We start from the raw sequence: 23,030 nt of genomic DNA, 5'->3' as shown, positions 1-23,030 counted from the left end.
ATTGGTATCATCAGCTTCCTGAAGGACCTTTACTAAAATGGATTGTGAGAGTGACTAATTTAGGGGCAGTATCTTTGTTTATAAGTGTTCAGGATAGAACAGCATGTTTGGGTTGATACAGGACCACAGTTCACTATTAAACAATCATAAATGGCTGTATGCCAACCAGACACACAGGAGGTTATTCCTGAGGAATAACCCTAAAGCTATCCAGGACCCACCAAAAGTCACCTCATTAGCATAAACTCAGGTATAGTCAAAGGGGCCTGTTATGTATAACAAAAGACACTCCTCTCACCTCTTATCACTCAGGAAATTCCAAGGGTTTTACACGCTTTTGAGCCAAGAACCTGGGATGAAGACCAAAATATGTATTTCTTACATCACAATATCACGCACCCCCAGCTGTTTCCCAGAGTGTTTTAAGGCACACCCCAGACATCAGTTAGCTCACTTATATGCATCTATAACTAATAAAGACTTTAAAAAAATGTAACCACCATGCCATTATCATACCCAATACAATTAACAATTATTCTTTAATATCTTATCATAATACCCAGTTCATATTCAAATTTCTTGAATTATCTCAGAAATGGCTTTTACAGTTGGTTTGTTACAATCAAGAAATGAATAGGATCTACACATGGCTTTCGGTTGTTATCTCTCTTAAGTTTTTTTGTTTTTTTCTATAACAGACCTCCTTCCCTTTTTTATTTTCAGTCCACTGATTCAATGAGAAACTAAATCACTTGTGCTGTAGAATGTTCCTCATTCTGGATCTGGCTGACTATTTCCTCTGGGTGTTTTTTTAATCTGTTCATCTATATTCTTTAGTTCTATAATCTGGCAATTAGATCTAGATGACAAGGCCCTTTTAATGTGGCCGCTGCCAACCTCCACAGGCTGATCTCATCCTGCTTCCTGCCCCCTCCCTACCCTCGAGCCAGGGGCTCTAAATGAAGACACCACACTCTCTCAGTGTGGAAGTTCCCTGTTTTCTTGCACAATTAATGCCTTCTCAGCCTAAAGCTCACTTCCTTAGGAAGGGAGGCCTTCCTTGACCCCAGATGAGGGTAGACACCCCCTGATAATACCTTGTAAATCCCCTACAGCCATAAAAGGGCAGCCTAGGTCCCTGGTGGATTGAGGGGAAAGAGAACTTTTCCCCACTCCCTTGGCCAGAAAAATAACCTCTCCCTAAGTTCCTGCCATCTCCTACATGAAAGCATATTGTTATCTCAGAGCAGCGGGATTACTAAGGATTTGTTTACTCATTTTGTTTTGCTGTCCTGCTCATTTTTCTTCCGTGAACACACAGTACTTTTGTAATAAAAACGTTTAATTTACAAATTTGCCCACCTTAATAATTCACGTACTAAATACTGATTGAATGCACACACGGCTTTATGTTAGAGATGCAGTGGGGAAAAAAAAAACCAAGAGAATGGTCCCTGTTTCCATGAAATTTACAAGGATCCCTTACCCTCATCACTCTCTATCACATTACTCTTTTCTTTTCTTTGAGCACGTATTACAGTTATTTTATTATGTCATTCATTTATTTATGTTTATTACCCCTCCTCCTCTAATACACACTAAAAACTGAATTCCATGAAAGGGGAGACCTTGTCTGTCTGATTATAACTATGCCCCAGCACAGTGCCTGGGATGTGATAGCCACTCGGCATTTACTAAAGGAATTTTATTTTTTTCCGGCTGCGCAGCTTGAGGGATCTTAGTTCCCTGACCAGAGACTGAGCCCCGGCCCACGGCAACGAAAGCACTGAGTCCTAACCACTGGACAGCCAGGGAATTCCCTAAAGGACTTTTAGAAACCTATTCCTGCTATACTGGAGGGAAAATGGACTATGAGAGGGTAAGACTTGAGACAGATCAGCTAGGAGTTTTTGGTAGCAATACAGGCGAGAGCTGATGGTGCCTTGATGCTGGAGAGAAACAGGTTAAATCCTAGGGCTAATGAGGAGGTAGAAATAACAGATGGTGAGCAATTATACTGGAACAAAGGGAGGGCAGAGAAGGAGCTGAACGTTCCCAGCCAGGACCACCAGATCGAAGGACGTGCTGCGTGCTCACAGTGGGGACACAGGAAGAGGAGGGATGGAGTTAGAGCGGTAGGAAGGGGTGGGAGAGAAAGGTAATGAATTCAGGGTGGACTTGTTAAGTTCGAAATGCACATGGGACCTGCGGTGGAGATTCTGGTAGGCAATTGACATGTGAGATGGAACTCACACCACTAGGAGAGTGGATGAGGAGCCTAGAAAGAAGAAGGGGCCTTCAAAACAGAATCCTGGTGGAGGTAAGGATGGTCAGAGGAAGAGGAGGCAACTAGGAGAGGGAGAAGTGCTGAGAGCAGTGGAAAACCAGGAGGCTTCAGAAACAAAGAAAGGGTGCTCAGCTGTGCCAGACACTGCTTAGGCCAGGTCAGATCAAGGTGAAGAAATGTCCCCTGTACTTCACAACAAAGACAAGAGAGTATTCAACAGAGTGGTGGTGGCAGCCTTGAGAGGGTGGAGAGTGAGAGTGAGGCGAATTAGAGGCAACAATTGGGCAACTTAGAGAATGCAGAAAACCCTAAAAAGAAAATTCAAATGGCCCTCAATCCCAACACCTAGAGATAACCACCATCGTCATTTTGGTGTGTTTACAGTCTCTTTTATCAAAATGTACATATTTTGGGCTTCCCTGGTGGAGCAGTGGTTAAGAGTCCGCCTGCTGATGCAGGGGACATGGGTTCGTGCCCCGGTTCGGGAAGATCCCACATGCCACGGAGAGGCTGGGTCCGTGAGCCATGGCCGCTGAGCCTGCACATCCGTAGCCTGTGTTCCGCAACGGGAGAGGCCATAACAGTGAGATGATCGTGTGCCGCAAAAAAAAAAAAAAAAAAAAAAAAGTACATATTTTACAAACTTTAATCATATTGTACATCATGCTAACTAGCTTGCTCTTTTAATAAAACAATATGTTATGAACAGCTTTTGGGGACTTCCCTGGTGGCGCAGTGGTTAAGTATCCGCCTGCCAATGCGGGGGGCACGGGTTCGAGCCCTGGTCCGGGAAGATCCCACATGCCGCGGAGCAACTAAGCCCGTGCACCACAACTACTGAGCCTGTGCTCTAGAACCCACGAGCCACAACTACTGAGCCCTCATGCTACAACTACTGAAGCCCACATGCCTAGAGCCCATGCTCTACAACAAGAGAAGCCACCGCCATGAGAAGCCTGTGCACCGCAACAAAGAGTAGCCCCCGCTCGCTGCAACTAGAGAAAGCCTGCGAGCAGCAACGAAGACACAACGCAGCCAAAAATAAAAAGTAAATAAATAGATAAATGTATAATATGTTATGAACAGCTGTTTATGTCATTAGACAGTCTCTTTGTCTCATCTGTCTATACAGATGGCTGTATATTAGTTTACTTTATGAATGTGACATGGCCTAGTGGGACATTTAGGCAGTTCCTAATTTTTCTCTATTTTAAAGGAAGGAGGAAGTAGAAAGTGTCCCAGTTGGGAACCAAAGCAGGACCCAAGACTGTCTGGGCCTCCCCGGTGGGCGGGGAATTGATATGCCTGAGACACTTCGCATGGAGTTTCCGGCCAAGGAAGGAGGAGGGCAGTTTGCAGGGACCGAGGTAGAAGCATAGGATGAAGAAGACAACATGGGCCTGTGTGGCGTGCTAGTCTCAACCCAGCCTTGTGGACACAGATCTGTGGCCTAGAAGACAGGGACCACAGACAGTAGCCAAAGAGCTGCTGTATAGCCGAGGGGCATGAAGAGCACAGCATAGCACCTAGAGCCCAGGAAGCAAAGTCATACGCTTTCACTGTCAACACGCCAGAAGTCCACACTTGCCAACATACCCGTTGTCACCTTGACTTATCCCCACGTGACTCTGTTCATCCCCTCTTGGGTTCAATATCCTACCTCCTCCCTTTCTTGCCCCAGATCCTCTCATTGGACCCTCTGGGATTTAAGATCAACAAGATGCCCCAAATCGTCCACCTCTTCTCTTGGTTTTCCCTTTGCCTTCTTGCTCTCAGAAACTTGGTGCTCCTCCAAAGCCACTACCCGCTTGCAACCCTTTGAAGAAACATTTTTTCTCCCACATTCCACAAATTCTGAGATGAGGCAGTTGTCTTTCTTACCGTATTTTTTTTTTTTTTTTTTTTGTGGTACGCGGGCCTCTCACTATTGTGGCCTCTCCCGTTGCGGAGCACAGGCTACGGATGCACAGGCTCAGCGGCCATGGCTCACGGGCCCAGCCTCTCCGCGGCATGTGGGATCTTCCCAGACCGGGGCACGAACCCGTGTCCCCTGCACCGGCAGGCGGACTCTCAACCACTCCGCCACCAGGGAAGCCCTTACCGTATGTTTTTGTTTCCAAAAAATTTCTCCTCCCTCCAAAACCCCAGCCTCTTTGAAGCACATGCCAGGAGACTAGACCAGCCATTACCCTTCCTGTGGCAAACATCTTGTAACATCTACCAGCTTCATCAAGGGCTTAAGCATTTGGCTTATGTTTACTTCTCCATCATTAATCATGTCTTCATTTGTGTAACTAAGACATCCACTGAGATAATCCATCCAACAGCCCAACCTCTCAGCTCCTTGTCCTCTTCTCTTCCACCCCTCCTCAGCCACACGCTCCAATGGCCAAACCCTAGAGCCCTGTCATTACCAGTAACTGCACCTCTTCCAACCTTCTGATTCCCAGCACCCCACTACTATCCATCCTTCTAGTCCCCTCTCTGATATCCTCAGTTCAACAATCCTTCAACCTTTCAGGTTCTTTAGTCCACATTTTCACTGTCCATCACCCTCTTCACATCTTCACATCCCACTTCACCCAGTTTAGGTCCATGACTATAATGATTCCTTCGCACACACTCTTAATGCTCTTGTCCCACCATTTTCCTTGCAAAACTGCAAGAAGGATCAAACCAAACTCCACCAACAATGAGAATTTCCCTGAGCAACTGAGCACGGCTGGGGATAAACAAGTGTGCTGACAAATCTCACTTGGAATGTGTAACAACAAATCACAAGTGGGCTCTTAGGACACCCAACCATCCTATGATTTCTCTGCTCAATACTCTCTTCTGCTCTCTGAAATTCCCCTTCTTGCCTCAAATGGCAACACTGCGTGGCCCCATCCTCAGAACTTCCTCATCTTTCCACCAGTGCTTCTTATGATATCTATTCCCTGCAATTTCCGTTCTTGTGTTTGTTTTTTCGGTCATTCATGTTAAATGCATTCCTCAAATGTCTGGTCATCCTTCCTTCTCCGTTCACATCCCAACCACTCCGATGAAGAGTACCCTTGTTGAGATAATGCCAAGCCCAATGGTCAGTATTCACTCTCTTAGCAGCATTTAACAGAGTTGTTAAATGCACTCACTCTCTGAAGCACTGTGTTGGCCTCTGGGACAGCACACTCCCCTGGTTTCCCTCTCCCTTTGCTAGGGTATCCTTGTGCTGGTTCCTCCTCCTCCTGCCTCTCTGTCTGTCCGCTACTCTCCTTTCTCCCTTACCCTCCACACCTGTCTTCCCCGTGCTTCCTCGTGTTTATTTTGTTTTTAATATTTATTTATTTATTTATTTATTTGGCTGCACCCAGTCTTAGTTGCAGCATGTGGGATCTTTAGTTGCGGCATGCAAACTCTTAGTTGCGGCCTGTGGGATCTAGTTCCCTGACCAGGGATTGAACCTGGGCCCCCTGCATTGGGAACGTGGAGTCTTAGCCACTGTACCCCAGAGAAGTCCCCCTTTTTTTTTTTAAGTATTTATTTTTGGCCACGCCGTGCAGCACGCGGGATTTTAGTTCCCCGACCAGGGATCGAACCCATGCCCCCTGCAGTGGAAGTGCAGAGTCTTAAACACTGGACCGCCAGGGAAGTGCCTGCTGTGCCCATTCTTTGCAGGCCAAGCCCCTTTCCCCAGGGCCTTTGCACTTACTGTTGCCTTCGCTGGAACACTCTTCCTCCCAAATCCCACTCCCTTCCTGAAGGTCACTGCCTCAGAGAGACCTTCCCTGACCTCGCTAACTAAAATAGCCTGTCAGTCTACCTCCTTATCTTGTTTCCTTTTTCTTCACAACACGTATTTCTCCCTAAAGTTGTATATGTATTGTTGACTTGTTTATTGTCTGCCTCTCCCCAACTGATCCCCAGCACACTGAACAATATCTGGTACACAGTAAGTACTCAATAACCTTTGTCATATGAAAGAAAGAAAAGGAGAGGGAAGAAAGAGAGAAAGAACAGGTAAGCAAAAAGCCTGAGAAAACAGGTTTCGGTTAAAGCCAGCTGAAACCACCGGCTCCTCCCCTCTGCATATTCCATCAATCATGTTGATGGTGGCACAGCAATGACAAGCACAGGAGTCTGCCAGGCATGAGTACAAGTCCCAGTTTGACTGGTGTCAGCTGTGTGGTTTTAAGCAAGTTACTTAATCTCTCTGAGCCACATACCCCCCTTCGGCAAATTTTTATGAGTGCCTATTTACAACAGAGGCATTATGCCATATCTGTTGTGAGGATTATATAAGATAATTTATGAAATGTCTCTGATACCAATCATAAGTACTCAGTAATCTGGTGTCATTTACACCCATTCTTCAAGTTTTGCCATGATACATTCTCATCTGTTTATAATCATCTGTGTTTGCAATTCAGATATTCTCAGTGATCAAAGAATTATTTAGGACTCTTTTGGTGGGGCTTTTGTTTTGCTTTGTTTTGTTTTTGGCCATGCCACACAGCATGTGGGATCTTAGTTCCCCGACCAAGGATTGAACCCATGCCCCCTGCAGTGCAAGCGTGGAGTCTTTTTTTTTTTTTGGCTGCGTTGGGTCTTCACTGCTGCATTCGGGCTTCTCATTGCGGTGGCTTCTCTTGCTGCGGACCACGGGCTCTAGGCCCGCGGGCTTCAGTAGCTGCTGCACGCAGGCTCTGTAGTTGTCACTCACGGGCTCTAGAACACAGGTTTAGTAGTTGGGGCGCACGGGCTTAGTTGCTCCGAGGCATGTGGGATCTTCCCAGACCAGGAATTGAACCCGTGTCCCCTGCATTGGCAGGCGGATTCTTAACCACTGCGTCACCAGGGAAGCCCGGAAGCGTGGAGTCAACCACTGGACCACCAGGGAAGTTCCAGGACTGTTTGGGGGTTTTTTCCTTTTTCTTTTTTTTGCAGTTCGCGGGCCTCTCACTGTTGTGGCCTCTCCCGTTGCGGAGCACAGGCTCTGCACGCGCAGGCTCAGCGGCCATGGCTCACGGGCACAGCCGCTGCACACGGACCGTGGCACGAACCCGTGTCCCCTGCATCGGCAGGCGGACTCTCAACCACTGCGCCACCAGGGAAGCCCAGGAGTGTGTTTTTTACTTCCCACATAGTTGTGTATTTTCCAAATTCCCTTTTGCTATTGATTTCTAATTTCACTCCAGTTTAGTTGGAGAATATTTTGTGACTTCAACATTTTTAAATTAATTGAGACTTTTTGTGGCCTACCCTATGGTCCATCCTGGAGAACGTTGCATGTGCACTTGAGAAGAATGTGTATTTTGCTGTTACTGTGTGGAGTAGTCCTCCTATGAGCGTGCCGTACTATTTCTACATACTGCAGCTGGAGCTGGTGTTTTGGGGTTTTTTTTAAGTATTTATTTATTTATATGTTTGCCACGTAGTGTCTTAGTTGTGTCACTCAGGATCTTTTGTTGTGGTGCGTGGTCTTCTCTCTAGTTGTGGTGTGCAGGCTCCAGAATGCACGGATTCCAGAGCACGAGGGCTCATTAGTTGTGGCGCGTGGGCTCTGTAGTTGCAGCACGTGGTCTTAGTTGCCCTGAGGCATGTGGGATCTTAGTTCGCTGACCAGGGATTGAACCGGCGTCCCCTCCATTGCAAGATGGATTCTTAACCACTGGACCACCAGAGAGTCCCTGGAGCTGGTGTTTTGAATTGAAAATATGATCCAGACAATCCCCCACTTAAAATTAACTCTCAAGATAAAGTGCTGTCTCTATAACATAGTTTATAAGGCCCTTTATGTACTCACTCCTGCCTACCTGTCTGGAATCACATCTCTTATTTACTACTAAATTTTTTATTGTAATAAAATAGAAATAACATAAAATTTAGCATTTTAACCACTTTTGGTGTACAATTCAGTAGCATGAAGTGCATTTACCTTGTTGTGCAATCCCCTCTTTTCTTTTTGACACTCTTGTCTCCAGCCATCTGAACTACTTTTAGCGCTCATACATTCATTCAACAAAAGCTGTTGAATGTCTACTAGGTGCCAGGCACAGTTTGAAGCACGGGAAGTACATCAGGGAGCAAAGTAGACAGAAATTCCTAGCCCCATGGAACTTACATGTATAAAGGGAGACAAAAAAATAAGTGCAATATACAGCATGTTAAATAGTGAATCATACTAAGAAGAAAAAGCAAGGAAGGCAGATAGGAAGATGTGTGTGTGTGTGTGTGTGTGTGTGTGTTGAAATTTTAGAAAGAATAATCAGGGAAGGTCTCACTGGAGAGACATTTAAAAAAAGACCAGAAGGAAGGAGGGAAGTCATTTGTATATTTTGGGGAAAAGCATTTGGACAGAGGGAAGAGCAAGTGCAAAGTCATGAGGCAGGATCATGCCTGACATATTCAATGAATATTGATGAGGTCAGTTTGGCTAGTGCAATCGGATCACACAGGGCCTTTGAGAAGCTTTTCATCATTCTCAACTGAAAATACCATCCAGAAAATTTCCTGCAATTGGAAGCCATTGGAAAGTTTTGAGCAGGGAAGTGACATGATATGCTTTAATTTTTTTTTTTTTTTTTTTTTTTTTTTGCGTTACGCGGGCCTCTCACTGCTGTGGCCTCTCCCGCTGCGGAGCACAGGCTCCGGACGCACAGGCTCAGTGGCCATGGCCAACGGGCCCAGCCACTCCACGGCATGTGGGATCCTCCCGGACCGGGGCACGAACCCGCGTCCCCTGCATCGGCAGGCGGACTCCCAACCACTGCGCCACCAGGGAAGCCCTGCTTTAAATTTTAAAGATCGCTTTGGCTCCTCTATTGAAAATACACTGTAGGGACGCAAAGTATGGGAGAGAGAAACCATTAGGAGGCTATTGCAATAATCCAGGTGATAGATGAAGTTGACTTGACAAGGTTGGTAGCAGTGGAGACAGTGAGAAATAGATTCTGACTGCTTGGAGGTGGGTAAGATGAAAGAGAAACCAAAGAGTCAGGATGACTGCAAGGGTTTTGGCTTAAGGACCTGGAAGAGTGGAATTGTCGTTTACTGAGCTAGCGAGGACTGTGGGGTATTTTGGGAGGAGGGAATATCGGAAGCTCAGTTTTGGACTTGTTAAGTTTGCTATCTCTAGTTGAAATCCAAGTGGAGATGTGGAATAAGGAAGTGATATATAGTATTCTGGAGTCCAGGGGAAAGTGGGTTGGAGTTATAATTTGGGAATTATCAGTGTGTAACTTTGTTTACTATTGTGGGAGTGGAGTCATTTAATAAACATACATTACTGAGCTGAGCACCTGCTTGGCGTGAGGCAAGACGCACAGGTTTTAGCCTTGGGTAGTTGTCAGGAAAGGGTGTCATTTATTGAGATAGGAAACACAAGAAGAGGTGCAGTTCTGGGAGGCGGTGACTGGATTCGTGTTGGATGTGTTGCATTTGTGGTGTCTGTGGAGGTGTCCAGGAAAGAGTTCGCTTTATGGGGGCTGCAGCTCAGGGGACAGGTCTGGTCTGGAGACTTGGCATGTAGTTGGCAACTGAAGCTGTAGGAGTGGTTGACATAGGCCAGGGGTAGCGTGAGTCTCTCGGCGGCCGGAAACAGGGATGACACATCTTCCCACATCTATTTTTTCCTGTTTCCCTTAAGCGCCTGCTGTCATCACACAAAACGCCCTTAATCGACGGCTACCAAAGAATACTTTTTTAAAAATAAATAAATTTATTTATTTATTTATTTTAGGCTGCATTGGGTCTTCATTGCTGTGCACGGGCTTTTCTCTACTTGCGGCGAGCAGGGGCTACTCTTCCTTGCCGTGCAGGCTTCTCACTGCGGTGGCTTCCCTTGTGGCCGAGCAAGGGCTCTAGGCCTGTGGGCTCAGCAGTCGTGGTTCGCTGCTCTAGAGCACAGGCTCAGTAGTTGTGGCTCGCGGGCTTAGTTGCTCCGCTGCATGTGGGATCTTCCCGGACCAGGGCTCAAACCCGGGTCCCCTGCATTGGCAGGCGGATCCTCAACCACTGCCACCAGGGAAGTCCCAAAGAATACTTTTTATTCCCCACAGCTCCTCCCTTCTCCCGGAGATTGCGGATAGAGGCAGGGTCTAAAAAACGCACCCCTAACGAGGTGAGCCTCCAGGGGTGGTGACGTCACCAAGGAAGCGGAGTATATGCGACCACGCCCCCGGCACCGGGAGGCGGGGCCAAGGGCTCAACCTGGAGCTGCACCGACCCCTCCCCAGGGTGCTTAGTTCCTCCGGCCGGTAGGCGTCAGGCCAGCTCGAGCAGGCCGCCGTCGGCCAGCAATCCCTGAGTACGGTTGTAGACGTCCTCTAGGGTGCCCGCGGCCCGGACCAGCGCGTTCCGCGCCTCCGCCTCTTTGGAACCCGGACACGCCAGCTCGAGCAAGCGGCCGCGACCCGGGAAGGCGAGGAATGCGAGGTGGGCGGCCTGACGGACGATCCAGGGGTGGTGCGGAGCCAGGGCCGTGCCGTAGGCGTCGCTGCACTGAGCGCCAGCGTCCGGGCCTCCGAGCATCCCGGTCGCCACCCGGTGGAGGCAGAGCTGGGACCAGCGTAGCGCACGGTGCAGTAAGAGCATCGTCAGTGAGCCCGGGGACTCGGCCGAGAGTCGTGGGGCGATCCCGGGCCGCTCCCACGCCACCATGGTCGCCAGCGACTTGTAGTGCGCGGCCTCTGGGCCGCGCACCAGAGCCTCGAGGGCTGTCACTTTGGCGGAGGCCTCACTTGTGGCAAACGCGAAGATGGAGCCGAGGGGAGTTAGGAACCTGTGTGTGTGATGGTGGGAAGGGTAGGAAGGCATGAGAGAGGGCGATGGAGCCACAAAGAGGCGGGGACTGGATGGGGGGGGGGGACCACTCACCGGACTAGCTCCCTCCATCCTGCCAGGTACTGCGACAACTCCACATCCCTTTCCGAGTTCAGACTGGCGCGGAACGGCCTCATCATGCGGCCCAGCATCCCCTGAGGGCCCAGACACTGAGGCTCTTCCCATTCCGGGGCCTCCAAGGGTCCCGACTGTTGCGGGACCTGGGGGTGAGAGAGGAGGGGAAAGGAGTGGGAGCAGAATCCCTAGCTTGCTGGGTTCGCCAAACAGCCCAGTTGGGTTCTGAAGAAATTATTCCTAAGATCTAGATGGTGTCCCTCTTGCTGTATTCTCAGCTTCTGACGGGAGAAGGGAGAGGAGGAGGAGGGCCTGCCCTTCATCAGATCCTCAGCCTGGTCCACTTCCCCCTGCTCAGGGTCCTACCTGGAGTTCCCAGTCCCAGCCCTTCCGGGAGCATACCTGGAAAGGAGGCGGTTCCCTGGCAATGCAGGACTGGGCCCCAGAGCTGCAGCCTGAGAGGGCACCTGAGGGAAGTGAAAGAGCAGCGAGGGCTTGAGGAGAGACCTTAGGTCTCAAGGGCCTGGATTCCCCGGTTCCTCCCAGAGCAGGTGAGGGAAGGGGTACTCACGGAGGCTCCGATCCCAGAGATAAACAAGCAGTAGTGTGAAGACAGCAAGAGGAATCGCACTGCGCAACCAGCGCCGAGGGACCGGCTGAGGCAGTGCGACTCGCATGGCTGCTGCAGGGACCACCGCCCCCTCACCAGCCCCTCGCCAGGCCTTGTCCCTTCGCCTCCAGGAGGGGAGAGAAGCCGCAGTGCCTGAGGCGCAAAGGGTTAATAATTAACCTACTAAGTCCCCCTCTCCTGTGCCCTTTGCCCCAGAGGGCAGCATCTGAGGAGAGAAGGACTGGATGAAGAGGATTTGGGGGATTCAGTAGCAGTGACACGTCAGTACATTTCCCTTTCCTGTAAGGCCAGGTTGTAGTAAGAGGAAGCCTGGGTATTGTGAGGAGAGGCTGAGGTCAGAACCTCCCCCACTGAGCAATGGTGGACCCTAAGTTGACTCTGGGCCTGAGTTCCTTCCACTGTACATTGAGGATAATAATATGTTCTTTTGCAGGCTTCATGTGAGGATTAAATGATATTGTATGTGCAAACACTGTAAATGGAAAAGCTTACTACAATTGCTCCATAAATCTTACCTTTTATTTATTTATTTTTTTGTGGTACGTGGGCCTCTCACTGTTGTGGCCTCTCCCGTTGCAGGGCACAGGCTCTGGACGCGCAGGCCCAGCGGCCATGGCTCACGAGCCTAGCCAAGACACGGCATGTGGGATCTTCCCGGACTGGGGCACGAACCCATGTCCCCTGCATCGGCAGGCGGACTCTCAACCACTGCGCCACCAGGGAAGCCCATAAATATTGCCTTTTAAGTTCAAGCATGGGGCACCTGGGATTCAGAGAACACCCACTTCTAAATTCTCTATCCTGTCCCCAAGGGACCTTATCTTATTATTTTTATTTTATTAATTTATTTTTTGGCTGCGTTGGGTCTTCGTTGCTGCACGCGGGCTTTCTCTAGTTGCAGTGAGCCAGTGCTACTCTTCGTTGCGGCACGTGGGCTTCTCATTGTGGTGGCTTCTCTTGTTGTGGAGCACGGGCTCTAGGCGCGCGGGCTACAGTAGTTGTGGCACGAGGGCTCAGTAGTTGTGGCTCGCGGGCTCTAGAGTGCAGGCTCAGTAGTTGTGGCACACAGGCTTAGTTGCTCCGCGGCATGTGGGATCTTCCCGGACCAGGGCTCGAACCCATGTCCCCTGCATTGGCAGGCGGATTCTCAACCACTGCACCATGTGGGAAGCCCAGGGGACCTTATCTTAATCTGGATGCCTGAGGTCTCAATTATATAGTTTAGGCTGTCACCTTTTATATTTTTGTAGTTTACATTTTTTAATCTCCAAATTGATTCCTCAGTCATTCATCAAACCAACCTTTATTAACTACCTCCACATGCCAGGCCCTGTACTAGGCCCCATGAAGACAAATGTGCCTTCACAGAGCTCAGGGTCCATTGGAGAATTTATCATCTGTCTCCCCCACTGGAATGTGAGCTCTGATGAAGACAGGGGCCTTTTCTTGGTGGCTGCTCTATTTAGCATTTAGAATATTGCCTGGGCCAAAACACATTATTTTTAAATAAGTAATATTGAATAGACAAAGGAATGTGTATGCAGGGCAGGCAAATCAGGGGTGGTACTCCCCACAACAAAATTTTTTTTTTTAAATTAGGAGTCCCCCTGGTGGTCACAGGGGGAAAAACATTGAGGGAAAGGCTACAGGAAGCAATGAAAGAAATCGCTCTCCTGTTCTCAGTTCCGTCCATAAACTTTTTAAAACTGTTCCTGTCTCTGTGTACATTTTCTTTTGAGGGGAAGGGATGTCCCATATTCTCAAGGAGTCGGGGCCCCAATCACTCACAAGATGCTTCCCAGCTCTCACAGTTCATGGATTCTTACTCTGTCTCACTCCGATGCTCCCTCACATCCTGGAGGTCCCTGGGGTCCCTGTCCAGTGGGATTCTGGAACCATCACTTCCATCCCTAGCCGTGGGTTCCCCATTTCCTAGTGCTGGAATGTTCCCTGGCTTGCTGACTGTGACCTTAGGCAAGTCGCTTGCAATTTCGCAGCCCTAGTTCCCTCACTGGCAGAATAGGAATCGTAATTCTCACCTCCTAAAATTGTTGTGTGGATTAAATAAAACATGCCAGCAAAACACTAACCACGATTCGTGGCCTATAGTCTGTAAACATTCGGTAGGTTGGTGGTTATTTAAACCCGTGGGTTCTTGCTGCCCCTCCCCCTCTGGCGCTGGGAGCGTCAGTCTCCCTGAGCTGAGAAACAAGTTTGTAGGCTTCCGGAACGGATTAGTTTTGAGTGTCACTTGATCCAGGTGGCCCTTCCGCAATCGGAGCCCTCTTAGGGCAAAGGTGGTATACACCTGCACAAAGGGCCTGGGCTCACAGAGGCTGCGGGATGGAGCGGGGCGCGGGAGCCAAGCTGCTTCTGCTGCTGTGGGCGACGTGCTTCGGGCGTGCAAGAGCAGATGCGTCAAGCGGCTACACATTGGTCATCGAGGTAACCAACGGGGGGCCCTGGGGCGACTGGGCCTGGCCAGAGATGTGTCCTGACGGATTCTTCGCCAGCGGGTTCTCGCTCAAGGTAGGGGCTCAGGCCTAGGTCTCGGTGGGGACCCCAGCAGAGGATGGCAGTCTTCTGACTCGTCCTCCGCCGCCCAGGTGGAGCCCCCCCAAGGCATTCCTGGCGACGACACGGCTCTGAACGGAATCCGGCTGCACTGCGCGCGCGGGAATGCGGAGCTCAACACGCATGTGGTGGAGTCCCAGTCTGGAAGGTGAGGGGCAAGGGCCGAGGATCCCCTAGGGTCGGGGTATGCCCCTTACTCTCCATTACACGCATCCCCTACCGACAGGCAGGTTCCTCCAGCGCTGTGGGGAGGTTTAGACCTGGGAAGCGGGTGGGAGACTGCCAGCTCCCCACCACAGTGGAGGTCAGGTGACTGGAGCACCTGACTGGGAAGCCCCGAGGCCTGGGTCCGGCTGGAGGTGGGTGGGGGGCGCCCGCGGAGACCGCGCGTCTCTGCTTCCCTCGCAGGTGGGGCGCGTGGAGTGAGCCGCTGTGGTGTCCCGGCGGCGGCCTCCTGGTGGCTTTCTCGCTTCGCGTGGAGGCCCCCGTGACCCACTGGGACAACACGGCTGCGAACAACGTGCGCTTCCGCTGCTCCGACAGCACGGAGCTGCAGGGGCCCGGTCTGTCCTGGGGAGACTTTGGAAACTGGAGTGAGCCTTGCCCTAAAGGAGTGTGCGGCTTGCAGATCAAGATCGAGCAGCCTAGAGGCCTCCTCGATGACACCGCTGTTAACGACGCGCGCTTTTTCTGCTGCCGCAGTTGACACCATCGCCGCCCTCTCCCAGCCCAAGCCTAGTCCCACCTCCGCTATTAAAGCTTCTCTGTCTTGGCTTTGGTGTCGCTTGTTTTAGGGGTGGGAAACTGCGTAGCCCCATCTTCCTCCTAACCTAGCATCGGGCCAGGCCCAATTAGGATTTGGTCTCAGGAGTCCACGGCAAGCTACTGTAAGTTACTGACCCATAGTTCAGAAAAGACACACTTAAACACAATTTTGCGTACAAGTTAAGGAAGTCCCTGCCTTTCTGTGAGCCTCTGCAGACACCTCGTCCCCATTAAGAGACCAGGTTGTTTCCTTTCTGAACCACCAGTGACCCCAGATCAAGAAACTTCTACCAAATTAGGAGGTGACAATGCTATATTGTCTTAAGGTTTCATTTTCTAGAACTTAGGAGGCTAAGATGTTGTTTCCATAGTTTTCCTTCCCCCCTGCGCCAAAACTCAAACAGTGGCTTTTCTGTATACTGAGTCCCATTGAGGGTCTTCGTCCTTGCTGCCCTCTCTGCCTGGAATCCCCCAACTGTCCAGATGGTTAGCCCATCCACCAGATCTCAGCTCCAGTTTCTCTTTCTTGGACTTTATCTTATTAAAAAAGTCCATCCATCAGTCAATATCTATCCCACTACCTCCGTGTTTTTAAAAAGTGCTTATCACCAATTAAAATAATCTATTGCCTCTTTTAAAAATTGCCCATCTTCTACCCCTGGAATGTTAAATTCTCTAAGAGCACAGAACTTGCCTGTCTTGTTTACACAGTATTTCCAGTGCACTAATAGTTCAATAACTATTTATTAAGGAAACAACAAGCGGGGTGCAAGGGTCCCAAACACGAGAGCCCCAAGCCACGGTGTATGTGGAGACCTTCGGACACTCCTTGTAAAGGGCACAATCTGAGACGCGGAAGAGAGCTCTAAATAGTTTATTCCAGGGCGGGGGGGGGCAGGCGGGTGTCCAGGAGCGACGGACCAGGTCCGTGGAGCCTCAGTGAGGGGCGCCCTGCGGGAAAAAAGTGAGGGCTTAGTCAGGGAGCAAATAGATTTCCTCGACAGCTCCATCCCACACAGTCCCACCTCCTTCTTCCGACAATCGCCGCAGAAGACACCAATGGACGCGTTCACCAGCTGCACCCCACACAGCAAAATCTCCAGGCACGAGGCGGCCACCAGCAGCGAGAAGAGCGTCACGTTCCAGTAGACTATACCAGGCGGCTCCACGCACGAGCTCCACTGAGTGCGGTTGAGCAGGTAGGAGCCTCTGCGGGCGGGGCAGGGTCACGTGAGAGAAGGAGGTCACGCGGAGCGCGCCCCACCTCGGGGCTCCCCGCCCCGCGCAGGCGCCGAGGGGTATATGCGAAGGACTCGTTCGGCCCACGTGGAGGAAGCTGTCTCGAAGCCGAGTCCCACCTAGGTTTCTCGGTCCACGTGGGAAAGGCAGGTGGGCAGTAGCAGAGAATGGGGGCGGGGGCGCGAATACAGGCTGAGCCTTACGCGGTCTGTTGGAAGTGGTATGCCCAGGAGCCGTTGATTAAGCATTGTGGTCCATTTCGGAGCCCGGCTCCTGATACCGAGAGGCAGTAGATGGCACCAAGCATCCCGAACGCCGAGCAGAAGACCGATCGCAGCATCTGGATACAGAGTGCGAGGAGAGGTGAGTTGGGCCGTCCCCGCCCCACTCGTGGGCAAAGCGCGCCTAGCTCCCCCCGCCCTTTGTTACCGAGCTCTAGCCAGTCTCGTTAAAAATACATTTCCCGTCAAACTCCAGGGCTTGGAGTTCGGATAATTCTAAGAGCCAGTGGCCGCGGAGGTTCATGGGGATTGTAGTTCCCTCTGGTCAGGCCCACTGAAGCCTAAGATTTGCTGGTGCGAGGGAGCGGTAAGATGGAGCCTAGGACTCTGCAGAGGAGCTCGTGAAGCTGGGAATTCTGTGGAGGGGTTTAGGTGTGATTCTTCGAAGACAGATTCAAAGACCTATGCTGAGTGCCGTCTTAACTTGCATCTTACCCTGCAGCGATTCCCACAGCAGCCTGCACCACAACAGCCTTTGCCCCCTGCTCGGACGGCGGAAATTCCTGGACACAGTACCTGTGGGATCAGAGTCGATGTGATAGCGAGTCACCCAGGTCCCCAACTTGGATCAGTGCTTACCCTGTATTGTGACGAGGTAAGCTTCCTGTGATGCCTTCAGCCATTTGGACTATAGGGAGACCTTATCTCTACTTCTCCTGGAGCACTGTGGGGCTCTGCTTTAAATTTATCTATATTTATGTGCCTACTTATCTCTGTCCAGATTGTAGCCTCCAGGAGGATAGGGCGTGATATCATTATATCCCCCATAAATCTCAGCATATAGTAGGTGCCGAACTGAATGGGAGTCAGGAGGCCTGGGTTTAATGCCAACCTTGTGCTCACTTCACACTCCGTGAATTGATTCATCTCTCTGGGTCTCAGTTTTGTCCTCTGTAAAATGGGCTGTTCTCAGGATTTAATGAAATAACAGGTTGCCTTGATGTCAAGACTTGCTCAGAGTAAATGGTCAATAACTATAGAGTCCCTCAGCAGCAGGAAGGAATAGTGGTGTTGGAATGCCTGGCGAACTGGGATTATGGTGGAGGGTGGAGGAGCATGTAAGACTCTGACGGGAAGGGTAGGAATCCCCAAGATACAGCTTGATCCTCTTTGTCTTTCTTTCTCCCGTGGCCCTCCTCAGAGAGCCCATCCCCTTCCAGGGCATCAGCTGCTCCCTCTAACAATTGTTGTCTCCTAAATTGATGCCTCCACATTCAAATCTAACTGCCTGAAGGGTATGTTCGTTTGAATGTCTTGGTTTTAGCTTAAGTTCATCCAGCCTCATACTAATCTCACAATTTCCTCCCCCTAATTCATCTCCCTTTGACTTTCTTGTCTCCATCAGTGGAAATATCCTGCAGGTCACCCCGGCCTAAAAACTTGAGTCCTTCACACCTAGCCAGACTTCAAGTCTTTGGGACTTTTCCTTCAATGGCTCTTGAATCTGTCAGTCCATTTTTCTTCCCCACGGTCAATCCCCAATCACCTCCCATGAGAAGGATGTGGTCAGCCTCCCTACTAGATTTTTGTATCTCTTACCCTGTGCCAACTTACATTCCATTCTACATTGCTACCGCCAGATTAAACTTAGCTTTCAACTGGTCTTTTCCCTGATCCAATCCTTTAGGGTCTCCTCAAAGAGTAGCCCATCAAGACTGAACTCCAGGGGCTTTCCTGGTGGCACAGTGGTTGAGAGTCCGCCTGCCGATGCAGGGGACACGGGTTCGTACCCCGGTCCGGGAGGATCCCACATGCCGCGGAGCGGCTGGGCCCGTGAGCCATGGCTGCTGAGCCTGCGCGTCCGGAGCCTGTGCTCCACAACGGGAGAGGCCACAACAGTGAGAGGCCCGCATACCGCAAAAACAAAAACAAAAACAAAAAGACTGAACTCCAGGAAGGTGTTCGAGGCATCTCACTTTTGGCTCCAGCCTTAACTTTGTTGCACCAGACCAGGTTCTTTGCCTGTCTTCCCATCTCTGGAATTCCACAGCTGTCTGGATCTGTGCCTCCCTGTCTTCCTTGTCTGGCACACACCAACAGGGCGGCATTTTGATCTTCTCCAAAGGAGGGGCTGAGAGTTTTAGTTCCATTATATCATCCACGGTGACCTTACAGAAACACCTGCAGAGTTGAATGAACTTTCCACCAGACACTCTTCCCTCTTCCATGTCTCATGGCAGGTCTAGGGCTAATGCTGGCCCCCTTGCTTAGCCTTTCTGTTTACATCACTTACTCAGAAGCTCCTGGATCCAAAGACACCTGGAATTTGGATTTACCAATTTCAAACAACCTCTCTGTTTGTGTGGTTTTCTTCATAAATTTATTTATTTATTTTTGGCTGTGTTGGGTCTTTGTTCCTGCGCACAGGGTTTCTCTAGTTGCCACGAGTGGGGGTTACTCTTTGTTGAGGTGCGCAGGCTTCTTACTGCGGTGGCTTTTCTTGTTGAGGAGCACGGGCTCTAGGCACGTGGGCTTCAGTAGTTGCAGCACGCGGGCTCAGTAGTTGTGGCTCACGGGCTCTAGAGCACAGGCTCAGTAGTTGTGGCGTACAGGGCTTAGTTGTTCTGCAGCATGTGGGATCTTCCTGGACCAGGGATCGAACCCTGCATTGTGTCCCCTGCATTGGCAGGCGGATTCTTAACCACTGTGCCACCAGGGAAGCCCTGTTTGTGATTTAAAAACAATATATTTACTTATTTATTTGGCTGCACCAGATCTTAGTTGCAGCACGCAGGATCTTTAGTTGCAGCATGTGGGATCTTAGTTCCCCGTCCAGGGATGGAACCTGGGCCCCCTGCATTGGGAGCACAGAGTCTTAGCCACGGGACCACCAGGGAAGTCCCTGATTTTTACTTTTCTAGCCACAGTGTTTCCTTTTGTTGTCTGAACTCGTCTGTCTTGCTCTCTGCTATCTCGTCTCATTGAAAAGAGAAGAGTAATTGAAAAGGCAGGAGGAAGCACTGAGTTTATAGCTCGAGTCTGTTTAATTTTCTCCATCTCCATGGCCACTGGCCTCATCTAAGCCACTATCATCGCCCCTGGACAACTGTAGTGACCTCAGTCTGTTCTTTCTGCATCCAGTGCTGATCTCCTATTGTTTACTCACCACCCAGCAGCCAGCCATATCCAGCGGGATATGGAGCAACTAGAACTCTCATCCTCTGCTGGTGGGAATACAATTGGCATAAGTACTTCAGACAACTCTTTGGTAATATCTGTTAGCACTGAACATTTGCATACCTTAAGAATCAGCAGTTTTACTCCTAGGTATCTATCCAACAGAAATGCAAACGTACATTCACCTAAAGACATTTACAGGAATGTTTATAGAGCATTATTTAGAATAAACCCAAGTTGGGAACTATCCAAATGTCCATCAACAGTAGAATGTTTAAATAAATTGTAGTAATACTTACACAATGGAAATAATTGTGTAAATATTAGAAATAATAAACTACAGCACTGTGTAACAATATGGGTGAAACTTACAAACATAATGTTGACCTCAAGAAGCCAGAACAAAAGTGTCCATTCTGTATGATTCCATTTATATAAAGTGCTAAACAGACAAAACTAACCTCTGGGATAGAAGTCAGGATAGTGGGGCCCTTGTTGGTGTGGGGTAGGGCCTGGTGGGAGGCATGTCTGGGGTTCTTGTAATGACCCACATCTTGATCTGAGTGCCCAGAACATGGGTGTGTTCCCTTTATAAAAATTCACTGAGCTGTATATTAAGGATCTGGGCATTTGTCTGTATGACTTTTTAAAAAGGTAAAAAGTCCTTCAATAGTTTTCTGTGCACTTATAATAAAATTCAAATTCCTCACTGTGCCTTTCAAGGGTGTAGGTGCTCTGGCCTCTGCCCTCCTCCGATTTCACTTCCTCAAACCTCAGCTGCACTGGCGGCCTCTCCAGCCCTGAGATGTGCAGGCCTCTTCCTGCCTTACACTTTGTACTCACCTGTCTGCCATGCTGATTCCTTCTTTTTGTCTTTTGGGTCTCAGTTCAGAAGTCACCTCACCAAGGCCTTCCTTGAAAATGCTATAAAATGTGGCCCCCCACCTTGCCTCAGGAGCTCTTTACACAGCATCCTGCTTTGTTTTCTTGATGGTCCCTACTTTTATCTGAGATCATCTCGCTCGTCTGTTTACTTTGTTCATTCACTATTAATCCAGTGCCTGTTAATCCAGGCCTAGGCGCCTGGCACACAGCAGCCAATGAAACAGGCAGCCTTTCCTCCTGTGGGGTGTACATTTTTGCTTCCTTGCTACTGTGTGTCTCTCCAGCAGAAACACCGGCTTCAGGGAGTGCAGGGCCCTCGCCTGTGTCCCTGTGGCATAGCATTAACTGTGAATACACTTGAGAACCTTCTCCAGGGTGGCTGAGAGCATGGAGGCCGGAGGGCAGCTGGGAATGAGCATGTTGCGGGGGGCATCCTTGGGGGTCTCCCCAGAAGCAGGCAAGTAAGATCGTGGGGAGGTGGTGGTGGTTTGGGCTGGAGGAGGGGTGTGATGTGACAGCGGTGGGGAGGGTGGGGCTGGTAGGAGTGTGACGTCTCAGAGAGGGTTGAGGTCAGAGATATGGCCTGGAGTCCAACAGCCATAAATCCATGGGGGAGGGGGAGGGGGAGTAGGAGGAAAGACCTGGATGGGTAAGGGGATTGTTGGGTAAAGGAGAAGAGGTGTCCCCATTAGCTAACAGACTTGTGGCCAGTGAAAGAGACAAAGATGAGGCATCCCCCGGAGAATTTCATCAGTCAGCCATCCTGAGAAGTGGGGAACCGTGCGTGCAGGGTAGATCTTTTATCTTCATGCCATAAAGATGTTAAATTCGCTTGACCTTCCAGAAAGTTCCCCTAGGGACTTCCCTGGCAGTCCAGTGGTTAAGACAGTGGGCACAGTTTCAATCCCTTGTGGGGGAACCAAGAACCCGCATGCCACGCGGTGCACAAACAAACAAAACAACAAAAAAGTTCCCTGAATGGGGAGGGGGGTGGTGAATGGGGGTTAGGAAGTCCAGGAGGTCTGTGTCTCCCCTTCCCCAACTTCTCCTGACAGATCCTAGTCTCCAGGAAGCCACGGGGACCCCTTCTCCACCATACTGACCCGGGTTCTGAGTTTATCCTTACTGCCCAGCACACTGGGCATCCAGAAACCTGGGTGGAGAGTGAAGGGACATGGAAGTGGGGGAGGTGACACTGAGCTGATAGGTAGAAAGACTGATCTGCGACATCACTCCCTGGCTCCAGATACTGTCACTGTAAACCACACCCGCAGGAAGCCCATTATTATCTTAACCTGATAACCTCCCATGGAAACAGCTGTTCCTTCTGCCTCAACCCCTGTAATGAGGTGTTCCCAGCATCTGCTCAGCAGTGGGGATGGCGAGGGGCTGGTAGGACATACTCCCTACCCAGGAGGGAAGAGTCTCGAGCAGTAAGACTCCTTCCTTCTCATCCCCCTCAGACATTCAGCTCAGGACCCTGGGGCTGAGAACCTCCCCTACAGAGTGCTCAGTGTTTGGGGGCAGCCTGGGCGGGCTCCTGGTCCCCACCAAGCCACCACCGTCCCTTCCCGGGCAGCCATCCTTTTCCCTCACTCCCTCTCCCTCCTGTTCAGGACCCCGGAGAGTGGCGCCCAGCCCCCTGGCCCGTGTGCCCTGGCCAGCCCTCTCACCATCAGGCCCCCGCCGATGAAGCCAGCCATGAGCCAGACTTGCAAGCTGAGGTGGTCCTTGATCCAGGTGGTCTGACCATAGGGCACTAGCAGGAGGGTGTTGGCCACAATGCAGACCAGGGAGAGGGGGATGAGGGAGAGCCCCACGAAGCGGGCGCACTTTCCCGTGCACATGCTGAGGCTCTTGGAAAGGACGGGCAGCAAGTGAAAGTGAGCCGGAGGTTCCCCGGTCCAGAGGGAAAAACAAGCCCCGAGCAAAGGTCCAGGAGGAGGTGTGGTGAAGCTGGCAGTAGCTGATGATAAGGGACGGAGGCAGGAGACACGGGGCTGCAGCAGAGACGCGGGCAAAGGGGAGGATGTGGTGGAGGAGGTTGGGGACCTTGACACACAGAGACGTTGCCTGGGCTACTTGTGTTCTTCCTCTTTTTCTGCACGCACCTCTCCACAGAACCTACGTCTACTCCTTTCCTGCTTTGTGACTTAGCCAAGTCCCTTAATGTCTCTGTCTCAGTTGCCTCATCTCTACAGAGGGTATACAGCCAAGGTATGCCCTTGGCTCGTGGGCAGGTGGTGAGGATTAAATGGGTTAGGGAGTTCCCTGGCGGTCCAGTGATTAGGACTCGGCACCCTCACTGCCTGTGGCCTGGGTTCGATCCCTGGTTGGGGAACTAAGATCCTGCAGGCCGCGTGGGGTGGCCAAA

General features: G+C 50.6%; 3 protein-coding genes across 4 annotated transcripts; 1 reads left to right on the top strand and 2 right to left on the bottom strand.

Moving 5' to 3' along the window:
* Positions 1-10,363: 10,363 nt before the first annotated feature.
* GLTPD2 (glycolipid transfer protein domain containing 2) lies at positions 10,364-12,455 on the bottom strand. Its single transcript, XM_082604934.1, is given in 4 exon segments — positions 10,364-11,048; positions 11,144-11,310; positions 11,567-11,730; positions 11,733-12,455. Coding segments are annotated over 4 exon segments (957 nt in total). The 5' UTR covers positions 11,842-12,455; the 3' UTR covers positions 10,364-10,531.
* Positions 12,456-12,572: 117 nt separating this feature from the next.
* On the top strand, positions 12,573-15,143 carry VMO1 (vitelline membrane outer layer 1 homolog). 2 transcript variants are annotated; one of them, XM_082604247.1, is made up of 3 exons: positions 12,573-14,324; positions 14,402-14,517; positions 14,913-15,143. In XM_082604247.1, exons 1-3 carry the CDS (start codon positions 14,139-14,141, stop codon positions 15,073-15,075), a joined length of 465 nt encoding a protein of 154 aa, XP_082460373.1. In that variant the 5' UTR covers positions 12,573-14,138; the 3' UTR covers positions 15,076-15,143. The 2 variants fall into 2 exon arrangements, with proteins under 2 accessions (XP_082460373.1, XP_082460372.1); XM_082604246.1 differs by having other exon boundaries at positions 13,160-14,324; positions 14,778-15,143.
* Positions 15,144-15,859: 716 nt separating this feature from the next.
* Positions 15,860-22,790, bottom strand: TM4SF5 (transmembrane 4 L six family member 5). Its single transcript, XM_082604858.1, has 5 exons — positions 22,330-22,790; positions 17,090-17,170; positions 16,577-16,713; positions 16,160-16,343; positions 15,860-16,085 (listed from the first exon to the last, which is right to left on the bottom strand). Exons 1-5 carry the CDS (start codon positions 22,501-22,503, stop codon positions 16,071-16,073), a joined length of 591 nt encoding a protein of 196 aa, XP_082460984.1. The 5' UTR covers positions 22,504-22,790; the 3' UTR covers positions 15,860-16,070.
* Positions 22,791-23,030: the final 240 nt, after the last annotated feature.

Source organism: Mesoplodon mirus, assembly GCF_964341445.2.
Source record: "Mesoplodon mirus genome assembly, chromosome: 18".
NCBI classification, from domain to species: domain Eukaryota; kingdom Metazoa; phylum Chordata; class Mammalia; order Artiodactyla; family Ziphiidae; genus Mesoplodon; species Mesoplodon mirus.
This window is presented reverse-complemented; position numbering and strand designations above follow the sequence as displayed.

Excerpts from the sequence above, each read along its gene's own strand:
- VMO1 (XM_082604246.1), top strand. The coding sequence starts at position 14,139 with ATGGAGCGGGGCGCGGGAGCCAAGCTGCTTCTGCTGCTGTGGGCGACG. Across the intron at positions 14,325-14,401 it reads CCAGCGGGTTCTCGCTCAAG|GTGGAGCCCCCCCAAGGCAT; the intron begins GTAGGGGCTCAG and ends TCCGCCGCCCAG. Across the intron at positions 14,518-14,777 it reads GTGGAGTCCCAGTCTGGAAG|GTGGGGCGCGTGGAGTGAGC; the intron begins GTGAGGGGCAAG and ends CTTCCCTCGCAG.
- TM4SF5 (XM_082604858.1), bottom strand. The coding sequence starts at position 22,503 with ATGTGCACGGGAAAGTGCGCCCGCTTCGTGGGGCTCTCCCTCATCCCC. Across the intron at positions 17,171-22,329 it reads TCATCGGCGGGGGCCTGATG|GTACTGTGTCCAGGAATTTC; the intron begins GTGAGAGGGCTG and ends CTGATCCCACAG. Across the intron at positions 16,714-17,089 it reads GCTGTGGGAATCGCTGCAGG|ATGCTGCGATCGGTCTTCTG; the intron begins GTAAGATGCAAG and ends CTCTGTATCCAG.